This window comes from Lithobates pipiens, unplaced genomic scaffold (genome assembly GCF_037356315.1).
Source record: "Lithobates pipiens isolate NorthernLeopardFrog02 unplaced genomic scaffold, aLitPip1_a1.2 Scaffold_8, whole genome shotgun sequence".
NCBI lineage: Eukaryota > Metazoa > Chordata > Amphibia > Anura > Ranidae > Lithobates > Lithobates pipiens.
This window is the reverse complement of record NW_027507903.1, coordinates 517181535-517195684: the sequence shown is the minus strand read 5'-3', so window position 1 is coordinate 517195684 and position 14150 is coordinate 517181535. Positions and strand designations below refer to the sequence as shown.

The following is a 14150-nucleotide window of genomic DNA, read 5'->3' as shown; positions in this document are numbered from 1 at the left end:
ATGCAAGCTTTAAGACTACAGTGTGTATGCGATTTTACATGCACTGAGTACAGTGCTTATGAATGTGAGTGGATTTTATATTTTTGACCATGGCCATTCTTTACATTGCATATATGTTTGACAGATGTGTTTGACAGAGCTCCACACAGTGAGCAGAGCTATTGCCGGCATCGTTGCCCATGGTTTTTTCCCCATGAGGGAATGCCTGTTTTGACCATCCTGTTAGCTCAGGGGTCTCATCATTGAGGTGAGTAGCCCGTCTTTCTCCTTGTTGGTGGGATCCACCGCGTTTATTACCTGGATGTTATATGATTTATACATTTATGGACTATTTAAGATTTTCTGGGAACTATATTCTCTCATTATAAACTTTCATAGTATTGGTTTGCTCTGCACTTTCTCCTTTTTATTTCTTATGTGAAGGTATTGTGAAAATTGCATTTAGTGCTTAGCCTGTATTCCCGTTGGATTGGTTTGATATTTTGTTGTGCTGATTGGTTCTTTATTTTTGTTCACGTATGTCCCCATATAAAGCTTTTACTACTGACAGAGGAATCTATGAAACAGTATGAAATAATGTTTTAATATTATTTCCACAGTCATGATACCATGAATAGGTGCTGTAGGCATATCAAGAAAAAGTCAAGATGGACTAATACTTTGTCCAATAAACTGCTGTTTGGTAAAAGGAACATTGAGTGTAATGGAATCCATGGATATATGATTTAGTTGGAACTGGATGGACAATGTAAAAGCTGTTTATAATAACTCATAAATCAGGCTGAATTAAACACAGTAAATGCATGACATGGGTCACTGAGAATGTACAGGTTTGTTTTCATTAATAATGAGTATGATAAACGCTGGGGGTAAAATTGATGTATGAATTATTTACCAGATTTAGAACTTTACGTGATCACCAGATATAATAGAGGTACTGTGTGTAAAGGGGATTTGTCACAAAGATCACTTGTGCTGTTAGTCATTCCAATTGACTTCGGATGAACCTGAGAAAATGAATCATACAGAACTTCAAAGGCGTGCCTGAAACAATAGCTGTTTCACCTACATTCAGACACACTATGTGAATTCAGACAGGCGCAGGTCAATGGCCTAGCCCAGATTCAGCCACACAGCCTAACAAGCCTTCATCTTGACAAAGCTTGGCTGATTGCAAGCTGTGCTGTAGGGGCACTCGCTCGTGCTCACTCCCAAACTGGCTCTCTCCATAAGACACAGAGAGCGCTGCTCAGCCCCATCCCCTGCTCCCGCCTCACTGGCTGTGATTGACAGCAGCGGGAGCCAATGGCTCTCGCTGCAGCATCTCAGCCAATCAGGAGAGAGAGACCTGGGAGAGCCTCGAGTTCCGTGCACATCGCTGGATCAAGACTGGGCTTAGGTAAGTATTAGGGGGGGCCAAGGGGGGAGCTGCACACTGGGTGCCAATGTACACCATAGAAGCGCTGTCCGAATGTGTTCCAGATGCTTTTCTGCGTGTGCGTTTTTGACAAGTTTTTGATGCGCTACAGTGTGTTTGTGATGCGTTTTGCGTTTTTGGTGTGTTTTTTGCACTGGACTGCATGTGGTGTGAACTGGCCCTGAAGGTTTTTTTACCTTCATGCAAAGAATGCATGAAGGTAAAAAACCTTTAGCCTTTAACCACTTGCTTACTGGGCACTTAAACCCCCCTGCTATCCAGACCAATTTTCAGCTTTCAGCGCTGATGCACTTTGAATGACAATTGCGCAGTCATACAGCACTGTACCCAAATTAAATTTTTATCATTTTTTCCCCCAAATAGAGCTTTCTTTTGGTGGTATTTTATCACCTGTGCGATTTTATTTTTTTACTTTTTTTTATTTTGTTATAAAATTTTAAAATGGGTCATTTTTGTCCATCATTGATGTATGCTGATGAGGCGGCAGTTATGGGCACCGATAGGTGGCAGTGATGGGCACTGATCGGTTACACTGATAGGCAACACTTCTATGTGGAACTGATTGGCACCACTGGTGGGCATTGATAGGTAGCACTTGTGAACATAGATAGGTGGCACTTGTGGGCATTGATAGGTGGCACTTGTGAGCACTTTTAGGTTCCAATTATGAGGCATAATTAAGAACCATCAAAGAAAAATACCGCGCTAGATCCAAATACGTGAAAATACTAAAAAAGCTGCAACTAAACACCATCAAATATCCTTATGGCTAGCATGAAATAATATAAAAAATATTATGAGGCATAATTGCCTCTTCCGTTTCGGGACTGATGTCCCTTTAAGGTGAGCCAGTGAACGGCTTTTTTTTTCTCCTCTGCTGTGAGCGTGATGAGAAAAAAAATGATCACCAAGCTTTTGTTTTGATCATGTGATCAGCTGTCATTGGCTGACAGCTGATCACATGGTAAGGGGCTCGGTGGTCACAGCGCGCTCCACGCGCACCCTGCAGGGCGCGCGCAGGGAGCTGGCACAGGGGAGGCCGTCATATGACGGTCTCCCGGGAATTTACATCCCCGCTGTGGCCGTCATTTGGCTATAGTGTGGATGTCAGGTGGTTAAAACCAATTTAACTTGAGTGCTGGAAGCTTTTAATACAGTATTTGCTGGTGTGCATTTCATTAACACCATGTGAGTATCAGTAGCAAGTTGTATTCTGTAAAGTGGGGTCAGCAACCAGTAGATTGAGGACAGGTGACCGGTAGATCTCAGTCTGGGCTTGCTGACCCACCATTCCAGAGCATCAAACAGAGTGCAATGCAGAGGGACTACTTGAAAAGTTGGAGCTGTAGTAGGGAGCAAGAGTCACATAAGCTGATGTCTCCTCCATAGTGCTGGCTCCTGTCCTATGCAGAGTGATACCAACTGCACTCCATCTCTTATCCCTACTAGTGGTCTCCAGGGTGGTGCCAGCAAAAGGAAAGAAGAGATCTTCAGGTCAGTGTGAAGCAATACACTGGGCATAATAGTATAGAGCTGCTTTCACACTGAACCGCAAACTGCAGGGTTTTACCACCCTCAACTTTACATGTGAACAAGCCCTAAGGGTACCACTGCCAAATGCAACTAAGGGCTCACTGCTGGCACTGCTGCTTCTCTCAAAAGCGATCTGAGTGTATTTGACAGGTGATGAGGAGGTGATATGCTGCTTTCTCACCGCCTAATTTAAACCCATGATTGTTATGCAATGCATGCGATTGTGAAGCGGTAGTACAGCAATTAGACAATCAATTTAGGTGGGAGGAGGTGACACTGTGCTCGGTGATCTTTGACTTCTCTCATGTTGTTCAAGTAGATCTCTGCCTATTTAACATTGCCTACCCCTGCTGTAAGGTCATTAGAAAGTCATTACTGAATTTCGGTGTGTTTAGACTGCCATCGTCCAAGATTTGAAAACTGAACTAAAAATACACATGCTACATAAATGCGTGCTTTCAGGTGCATTTAGGAAAAAAAATGTAATTGTATTAAAATTTGTATTTGGAATTCACCTGGGAAATGCTTACAATTTGCTGGTGATAATTTTGAATTTGATGGTAAAATCATTATGGTAGAAATAGCACAGATGCATATCAAGAGCATAAGGTGTGATATGTTTTCCATGCATTTACAAAGTGTCCCCTTTGACAATAAAGGAAGCAGAAAAATTGGTACAACACAACCGGATAGGGCAGATGGTGTCTAGAAAAATGAAACCCAATGGAATGTAAAGAAAACCAGTATTAAAAATGCTAGGCTTCACTACCCTCTGATGCCATTCAAACCTCAGTCACTGTGCTCAAGACTCTTTTAGGGTTCTTCCAAATAACTGTAGAGCTTAAAAGGGTTGTAAAGGCTTGTGTTTTTTCCCCTTTACGCATCCTATGCATTGAGGGGAGAAAACACCTTGCAGTCACCAGCTCCCCAGCCCCCCCCCCCCCGTTTTACTTACCTGAGCCCTGGATTTCTGTTGGCGCGTCCCCACCCTCCCTCTCTCCATGGTTTCCGACTCTTAATTGGATAGATTGATAGCAGCGCAGCCATTATCTCCCGCTGCTGTCAATCAAATCCAATGATGCGGGTGCTGAGGGGCATGGCCGAGTCTTGCATTCGGTCTCTATTGACCCCAAATGCTGGACTCGGGAGCGTACCCGCAAGGTAAACCCCCTCGGAAGTGCGCTTCTCCAAGGGGGTTATCTAATGTGGGGAGGAGCCGCAAGAGCCACTGAAGGACCCCAGAAATTGATTTTTCAGGGCCTCTCTGGGAAAAACAAGCTGCACAGTGGAGGTAAGTATGACATGTTTGTTATTTAAAAAAAAAAAAAATTAATAAAAGATCCTTTAGTATCACTTGAAATAGTATGTATACAAGCCTTCTCATGTATATTGTCTGGGCACCTTCAGTTCTGGTGCTCTGACCCCGTGATGGGATGCTAAGTGAACACTACCAGAGATAAGGTGCCTAACCTACTTAGTATACATAATAATCAATATAAATATAGTTAGAAATAAAGTAATTTGGACATGTATTCATTGATTTAAATAAACAGTATACATATACTGTATAGTGTAATGTATAAGTAATGTAATAAGTATCAACTTATTGGAAAACTGCACTAGGAGAAAAACATTATTTCATTATCTCGAGTTCAATCAGAAATCGATCAATGCAATGAACAGCACCAGCTTAACTTCCCTGAACCCCTGACAGATCCCTATTCAGTTAGCAAGATGTGAAAAATTATTTTACAATACATGTCAGGTTTGCTTTTGTTTAGATGGCTACAGTCAGGTCTTTAAATGATCACAATACAAAACAATTGTATTACGTTAACTGTATGCAGTTAATAGTTGTAATGCTGAAATTCACTATATGATTTTTTTTTATCTCACATTTCTTTATTAACATTTATATCCATACTAGCTGCAAGCCAAGCTGTCCAACAAAAGCGACAGTGACGAGGATTGGGGCAATCTATAAAAAAAGCCAGAGATGTTTACAACCATTACTTTATCTTCCTACAGTTTACATTTTCTTCAATAAATGAAAATAAAATGGAAGAAATAAACTGGCGCTGTAACTGTTCAAGCACCCTAGGTTGTGTTATATTTTTCCCAACAATTTATTGCTTGGTCTGCAGACAAATGTGGAAAAAATATTTTAAAAAAGCAATAAAGAAAGAGTTTGGCTTATTCTGCAGTGGAAGTTTTCCTGGAATACTATATATACAAAGGCAGATTACAATGTCGGGTCTGAACTTCCAAGAGTACTTAAAGTGTTACTAAACCCAGGAGCCTGCATTCATTATATCTGGTCTCCCACCGTACACAGAGTATGGAAATGCAATTATTTTAGAAAATATAAACTGCCAAATACCTTTTCTCATCAGCAGTATATAGCGGTCTTGTGACTTCTATCTGTTTCTGGTTGAATTTTATAGGAGTGTTTTTCATACTGCACTGAGCTGTCCTATGAGGCTGCAGGACACTCTCTGTCTGGACATGTCTGGACAGTGCTAATTGGCTCTGTGCTGATCACATGCACGACAGCGGCAATCAGTGTAGTGTCACACACAGCCCCTCCCACCCACAGTTAGAATCACTTCCTAGGACACACTTACCCCCTGCAGCACCCCCTCCTGGTTAACCCCATTCACTGCCAGTCACATTTACACAGTAATCAATGCATTTTTTTGCTGTATAAATGTGAATGGTCCCAAAATAGCGCTAAAAGTGTCTGATCTGTCTGCCATAATGTCACAGTCACAATAAAAATCGCTGTTCGCCGCCATTACTATTAAAAAAAAAAATTATTAATAAAAATTCCATAAATCTATCCCCTATTTTTTAGACGCTATAACTTTTGTGCAAACCAATCAATACACACTTATTGCGATTTTTATTATTACCAAAAATATGTAGAAAAATACGTAACGGAGTAAACTGAGGAAAAAATGTTTTGGGGATATTTATTATAGCAAAAAGTAAAAAATATTGCTTTTTTTCAAAATTGTTGCTCTTTTTTTGTTTATAGTGCAAAAAACTAAAAACACAGAGGTTATCAAATACCACCAAAAGAAAGCTCTATTTGTGGGAAAAAAGGACGTCAATTTTGTTTGGGAGCCACGTCGTACGACCGCGCAGTTGTCAGTTAAAGTGATGCAGTGCCGAATCCCAAAAAGTGCTCTGGTCTTTGACCAACCAAATCCTCCGGGGCTGAAGTGGTTAAAATATCAGATAGGAGGAGGCCTTAGTTCATCAACAAAGAAAATATCCCGGTCAGTGACAGCTGGAGACTTAATTCATTTTTCTTCTTTTATTGAAGGGTGTTCATAGGCATGCGCACAGGGCATACCAGGTGTGCCTAGGCGTACCCTAATCGTCGCTTGCGGCGCTGATTACCTCTACTGCACAGCCTCCCCTGTACCCACCCCCCCACAGCACTTCCAGCTTCCATCCTCTCCTCTCATGAAGTTTAGTTTGTGAATAACAGGAAGCTGCTCAGCACAGAGCACTTCCCATTCCCATAGACCTCTGATATTTTACCAAAGCCCCCCAATGGGGCTCCTAAATAAATTGTAAAAATAATAATTAAAATTGTAAAAAATAATAAAATAATAAAAATAAAAAACTACTGACAGCTTTCTCTGCCCTACTGACAAAGGCCATTGCTCTACTGACTGGCACCGTCCACTGCCCTATTGACATTGACAATATACACACACACATTTGCTTGAGCACTGGGGTGCCCACCCTAGGCTGTGCGCAGTGGGTGTTATTATGCTACTTAACATCAGTGAAGTGTTCATCTCTGGATAAGGGGGGGTGGGGGGTAATATGAATTGAACATAGCTCTGGGCCTTTACTACCCCTAACTGATTGCATCTGTAAATGCTTTATGCAGTCTGTATATGAACAATCCAACTCTAGCTTTCAGAATCTATTTCCAGTAAAAATGTCATATTTATAAGCCCTATGTTATGCATTACAGGCCTGTCTCTGGAAACAGACCTGTAGATGCTAGGTGACAAACAAATAGGAAGGAAATGTAATTTATTGCTTTAATATCTCAGAGCAATAAGCAAACCTGCCTTTCAATGAGCCATTAGTAAAGATGCATGCTTGGACAGGATCTCTCTCTTTAGAAGCATAGTGAGAGAGGCCAGCAGATAATTGCAGATAAGGGTATTGTTGAAGAGCATAGAGCGAGGACTTAATAACAATCGCACCGATGGGTGATGTTTTTTATTATCACATAGAAGACATTCACAGGCAGGATTTAAAATAATGACTGATACAACATGGGTCTTTTAATCAGAAAACCTTCTAAAATAGCTTGGAAAAAGTTACAAAGATATAGCACCTGTGAGTTAATACTATATCAAAATTGGGGGAGTCAAAGGTTATTGATTTTATATCTTGTAATGGATTGTGAGTGAAAGGAAGCTGTACCAATTGGTAATTTTCTGTTTATCAACATTCCATTTGATTTAAAATATATTCATAGGGTGTCTGCAATACTGACTGTCTTTGTATATGTTAATTAATGATATGAATTATGGTGATTTACAAACGTATTCATGCTTAGTCCTTTTTGGTTTTTGTATACCAATAACATGCTTTACACATAATGTGTGTGACTGAAACAATTGTGTCTGTAGGCAGTAAAAAGGCACAACTGATCACGATTGTGTGTCGCTGTTAAAACTGCATTTCTTGTTAATACCCCTAAAAGTGGTGTTTTTTTTTTTTTTAAATATCAGAAATGGCTCAGACTTTAGCGATTGATTGCAGTACTTTAAAATGCTTTGAGTTAAGGCAGCCCATTCATTACGCATGGGCTGCTAACGTCCCATAAGGGATTTACAAATACTCAAAAATATGTCTTATGCCACGTACACACAACCCAACTTTTTGACAGCAAAGGTATAAAACGGAAGTAGTCCGTCTGACAATTCGATCGTGTGTGGGCTCCATCTGACCTTTGCTTGCCAAAAATCCAGCGGACTTTAGAAATAGAACATAGGGCTAGAGCAGATATTGGCTACTGTCTATGAACTTCCTTATTCTAGTCCGGTCATTCGTCATCACGTTCAAATTCGTCGGACTTTGGTGTGATTGTGTGTGACCATTCATTCGGAAAGTCAGTCGGAAAAACTGTCGGACCTAGTCCCTCGAAAAGTCCGGTCGAGATTACGTGGCATAATATGTGTAACTCTAATCTCTTGGACTCTGACCAGGCCAAGCTTCCAATGCATTGCCCCAACTCTCACCCCCCCCCCCCCCCGGAGCTTAGTCATGGGGATCTCTGTGCACTGGAAGCTCAAAACAATTTTATGCAAAGTTCTGCTCCAGGGAAAGTCAAGCATAGGCACACCTTATTGAGCCCCAGAATATACTGCAGGCCTTATTGGTTGCCAAGCACCACTGCTAACTACCAGTTAATTGGACTATACATGAGCATCAACCATTTTTAAATCTTATCTTGCTGGAACTGGCTTAAACATCTTTCCTCTCTAGCTTCACAAGTCTGAAACATGTCAGAAGATTAGAATGATCCAAATGTACATGATCGACTTAAATCAGGGGTGTCCAACCTGCGGCCCAACACAAAATCATAAACTTACTTTAACCACTTCAATACAGGGAACTTCTCCCCTTCCTGCCCAAGCCAATTTTCAGTTTTCAGCACTGTTGCTGTTTAAATGACAATTGTGAGGTCATGCTACACTGTATCCAAACAACATTTTTAGCATTTTCTTCCCACAAATAGAGCTTGCTTTTGGTGGTATTTGATCACCTCTGCAGTTTTTATTTTTTGCTAAACAAAAAAAAACCCAGAACATTTAAAAAAAAAAAAAGTTTTTCTTCGTTTCTGTTATAAAATTTTGTAAATAAGTACGTTTTCTTCTTCACTAATGGGCACTGATGAGGCTGCACTGCTGGGCACTGGTAAGATGCCACTGATGAGCATGGATGAGATGGCACCAATGAGGTAGCACTGATGGGCACTGATATGCAGCACTGATGGGCACTCATAGGAGGCAAAGATGGGTACTCATAGGTGACACAGATGGGCACTCATAGGCGGCACAGATGGGCACAGAAAGGCGGCACTGATGGGTACTTATGGGTGGCACTGATGGGCACTGATAGGCAGCACTCATGGGTACTGATAGGTGGGCACTGATGGGAATTGATGGGCACTGATAGGTGGCACTGATGAACACTGATGAGTGGCACTGATTGACACTGATAGATGGCACTGGTATTGGCATTGTTGATTAGGCAGGTATTGCTGGTGAGCACTGATTGCCATCATGTGTGGGCACACATTGCCATCCAGGGATGCCATTCCTGGTGGTCATTAGTGGCAGCCATCCCTGGTGGTCCTGGGTAGGCATCCAATTGTTTATCAGCGCAGACCCCCCTGTCAGAGGAGCAGCCAATCGACTCTCCTCTACTCGCGTCTGTCAGATGCGAGTGAGGAAAAGCCGATAAACAACTTTTCCTGTTTATATCATGATCAGCTGTGATTGGAAATGGCTGATCACATGGTAAAGTGTCTCCGTCAGGCACTCTTTACCTAGAACTGTGTGGCGGTGTGTCAGACTGACATGCCGCAACAACAATCGCTGCAATCCGTGCAACCACTTTGCCGATGTCATTTTGCCCATATGGCGTGGCGGCAAGTGGTTAAAATGTTTATTTGGGGGGGGGGATTTTTTGTAAAACTGCATTTAGCGAACACATGCACCCAAAGAAACATTTAACAGTGTCTCTTTACTGGACTTTTATCATTTTTATCTTCCCAAAGGAAAATGTCCCACTCTTCACAAAGAAAAATCTCCCGCTCTTCACAATCAGTCCTTATTAATGTAAAATAATAAAAACAGTGTAGCGCTTCAATAATAATAAATGTAATCAACACAAATTATAAAAATAATAATAGTAGCAAAACAAAAAATCGCACAGAACCAAATGCCTGGAAATAAAAGTCCAACATAAGGCACTCATTCCACTATGTTGATGGCTTAGAAGTGACCAGTCCGTCACATGGAAGAAAAAAGGTGTACTGGACGAATATGTTCATGCAAGCAAACTTGATTGTAAACATCAGTGAAAAGTAGATAAATACTTCTTACCGGAACAGTTGGACTCACACAGTCATATGACGGTTGAGTCTAGAAGGCTTGGGGTCACAATCAAGGACCAAGGAGTGTGAGGAGAGAGGTCAGTTGAGCTGGTGGAGGAGCTCCAGGCGGTTGTAGGCTCAAAGATGGATCCTTTCAGATAGAACATCAAAGGTCGAAGTAATCAAGCTCAAACGCAGCCCGTTGGACCAATACTCCAGCCTCCCCCGAATGGGGAGGGGGGTGTTTGTGAAGTTTTAAACCAAAACAATGGAGAAAAGGAAAAAGAAAAAAAGGCTCCACATGGTGCGGGTCAAACGATATAAAAACGTTGGTTTATTGAAGTCAAAAAGTAATAAATGACTTGGTGATCACATAAAAAAACGAAATGAACTTAAAAGCAATGTGGGGTACCAACAGCTCGCCCGACGCGTTTCGACATATGTGTCTTCAACTGGGGCATGTTGGAACCCAGTTGAAGACACATATGTCGAAACGCGTCGGGCGAGCTGTTGGTACCCCACATTGCTTTTAAGTTCATTTCGTTTTTTTATGTGATCACCAAGTCATTTATTACTTTTTGACTTCAATAAACCAACGTTTTTATATCGTTTGACCCGCACCATGTGGAGCCTTTTTTTCTTTTTCCTTTTCTCCATTGTTTTGGTTTAAAACTTCACAAACACCCCCCTCCCCATTCGGGGGAGGCTGGAGTATTGGTCCAACGGGCTGCGTTTGAGCTTGATTACTTCGACCTTTGATGTTCCATCTGAAAGGATCCATCTTTGAGCCTACAACCGCCTGGAGCTCCTCCACCAGCTCAACTGACCTCTCTCCTCACACTCCTTGGTCCTTGATTGTGACCCCAAGCCTTCTAGACTCAACCGTCATATGACTGTGTGAGTCCAACTGTTCCGGTAAGAAGTATTTATCTACTTTTCACTGATGTTTACAATCAAGTTTGCTTGCATGAACATATTCGTCCAGTACACCTTTTCTCTTCCATGTGACGGACTGGTCACTTCTAAGCCATCAACATAGTGGAATGAGTGCCTTATGTTGGACTTTTATTTCCAGGCATTTGGTTCTGTGCGATTTTTTGTTTTGCTACTATTATTATTTTTATAATTTGTGTTGATTACATTTATTATTATTGAAGCGCTACACTGTTTTTATTATTTTATCTGTTGAACTTTGTTTGTTTTTAGTGTTGGCTGCTGTTGTGGCCGTTGTGGCCATCTTTTCACAAACTATAGCGCAGTGTTTTCCCCCTTTATAGTCCTTATTAATGTCCTCAGTTTTCGACAGCAACTATTTTCAAGGATGAAGCACGCAAAGGGCAAAATTAGAACCAAAATATATCTGATGAGCACCTTGAAAATTCATTGAGAATCGCTACTACATCTGTCAGACCAGATATTGATGTGTTCGTTTATCAAAAATAGTGTCACATATAGCATTCGTTTTTTGTTGCAATCTTTTATAATAAAAAAAAATTATAAAAAAATTAAGTTTTGTTACTCAAATAGGTCTATCATCTATATCAGTGATTGTTAACTTGTGATCTTTCCAACTTTTTCATCAGCTATCTATATTGTTAGTGTACTTCATGTGTGGCCCAAGAAAATTCCTCTTCTTCCAATGTGGCCCAGCAATCTTAAAAGGTTGGATATCCCTGGCATAAAGAGTTAGCACTGCCATTTCCATCTTGATTTCTGATATGGATGGAATTAAATAAAGTTCATATAAAATATTCAAGGTAATTATAAAAGCAGCTTTTCTAAGAGGTATAATGACTTTTGAATGGACACAGAATTGAACTAAAGCTTTCTCTTACATTTGCTTGGGAAGGAGAACCATATTTTTTACTCAATGAAAATAAATTTTCACTATGAATCTGCCATAGTTATCACCTGACCCCAATAAATAATTCCCTGTCTTCAATGTACATCTGCATTGTAAAACCCAAGATTCAGATTTCATTGCAACATTTTTGACCTCATTATGATAGTAAAGACCTTCTCTCCTGAAATTGGCATTTGTCCCAGGTAACCATGGTAACACAGGAGAATCAGAGTAAATTTTACAAACCCCAGTATATCAGAATGATCATAAAATCCATAGTATTATTATTATTATTATTATAATGACAAAAATTGTATAAGAATTAAACACAATTCCAGAATAGCGTGTATACTCACACTTGTTCATACTTTCTGTTCTCTTCAGAATCGGGCCAGTTAAGATAGCAGATGTCTCCTCCCTCCATGGGGTAGACATCTGCGTAGTACCCCAATGGAAATGCCATACAGAAGGAGAAGCTCCAGATCACACAGATAACTATCTTGGTGGCAGTGGCAGATAATCTTGGTTTTAGGGGGTGGATGATGGCCATATACCTGTAAAGGAACACACAATCATGTAAGTAAAACTATCATTATACGCAATGTATTATTATTGGTTTTCTTGCTAAAGCTGAATCAATAAGGAACAGATTGCTGATTTCGGATTCGGTTCTGCACCAGACACACTTCACAGCATGTGTGCTCATATGCACCTTACCGTATCTCTTAACAAATTAAAACGTTTTCTTTCTTGGCTCGGCTGAGCAGGTGTGCAATCAGCAGAACTGTCTTTAGGAAATTGTTATGTTAAATCATGTTTACAATGGACCACAATCTAGATATAGCAAAAGTGCAATGCCATCTGATTGAGCCGTAATCTGATTGTCACAATGATGCCAGTGAATTACCCTGGCTTCCTGCTTATTGCCCAGCTCCTGGGGCCAGTCCTCCGGAGGGGGCATTCGTTTTTATACCTCTAACCTACAAGCCTTGCACTAGTAGTCCTTGTAGCACTGAGATTATTAACTGGTTGTTCTAATGATTTGTATTTCTGTCCACCCAGTCCCAAGATTTACACTGTCTGGAAGGGCAGGAGACATCGTTTTTCACTGTTATTTTTAAAGTGTATCTTTAGACAAAACCTTTTTGTTTTGAGTGTGCGTGTGTGAGTGTGAGTGAGTGTGTGTGTGTGTGTGTGTGTGTGTGTGTGTGTGTATATAGTCTCTGCCAAGTTCCCATTGTTGTCTGAGTCACCATTGGTGAGATTCATCTTCTCTGTGTGTGCCGATGACCATTGCCCCCAATACAGAAAAAAAGGGGAAATACAAATTCTTAAAGTTGTCACTAGGAGGTGAGGGGAAATCTTCTAAAGGGGACACCTTTTTCTGGGAACAACCATCTAAGAGGGGAATTTCTCTCACTTTGGGAGATTTTCTCTATCTTCCTGTTGGGTCTCTAAAGCCTTGTACACACGGTCGGAGAATCCGTCGGAATGTGTCCTATCGGACCGTGTCGTCGGATAATCCAACTGTGTGTGGTATGCATCGGACTGATTCCATCCGAATCTCCGTCGGACCCAATTTTCCAACATGCTGGAAATATTTCCCGACCAACTGGGCCGATCGGACATACTCCGATCATGTGTAGAGAATTTCAATCGGACCAAGTGCCACGCATGCTCAGATCAAATTCCTACATCAAAGCTATTGGCTACTAGCCTGAACGTAGTCCCATCGTAACGAAATTACATCATCACGTTTTGAAAGATCGAATTTTTCGCCAACTTTGTCCGACCGTGTGTATGCAACAGTTTCGGACAAGATCCGACGGACAAAATCCGACGGGCAAAATCCGACGGATTTGGTTGTGGAAATCTCCAACCGTGTGTACAGGGGCTAAGACAGAAAGTGAAGGGAAAATACCTCAGTGACAAAGAAAACAAAATAATAATCTGGCAGGCATTTTAATCCTTCTCCACTCTTTTCATAACAACAAAAAAAGGTTTTGGCAATGCATATACTTTAAACAACACTCCCAAGATTTTGACTTTTGAACTCATCTCTCTGTGACTCTGCTCCTTCCTCCTATTAGCATGTTCCTTGTTAGTTCATGAGTACTGAAGCACAGCTAATTGGCTCCTTTTGTTGCTTCCCCCTTTCCCAGTCTGAGCAGATGTACAGTGGTTTGCAAGAGGCTAAA

The 14150-nt window shown here is 41.0% G+C and overlaps 1 protein-coding gene across 1 annotated transcript in view; it reads right to left on the bottom strand.

Annotated features, from left to right (window-relative positions):
• The window catches only part of TACR1 (tachykinin receptor 1), a 368641-nt gene that overhangs the window by 126405 nt on the left and 228086 nt on the right, over positions 1 to 14150 (bottom strand). The window contains exon 2 of the mRNA XM_077469423.1: positions 12309 to 12506. Within this exon, the coding sequence (XP_077325549.1) occupies positions 12309 to 12506 (198 nt within the window). The remainder of the gene's footprint in view (positions 1 to 12308; positions 12507 to 14150) is intronic.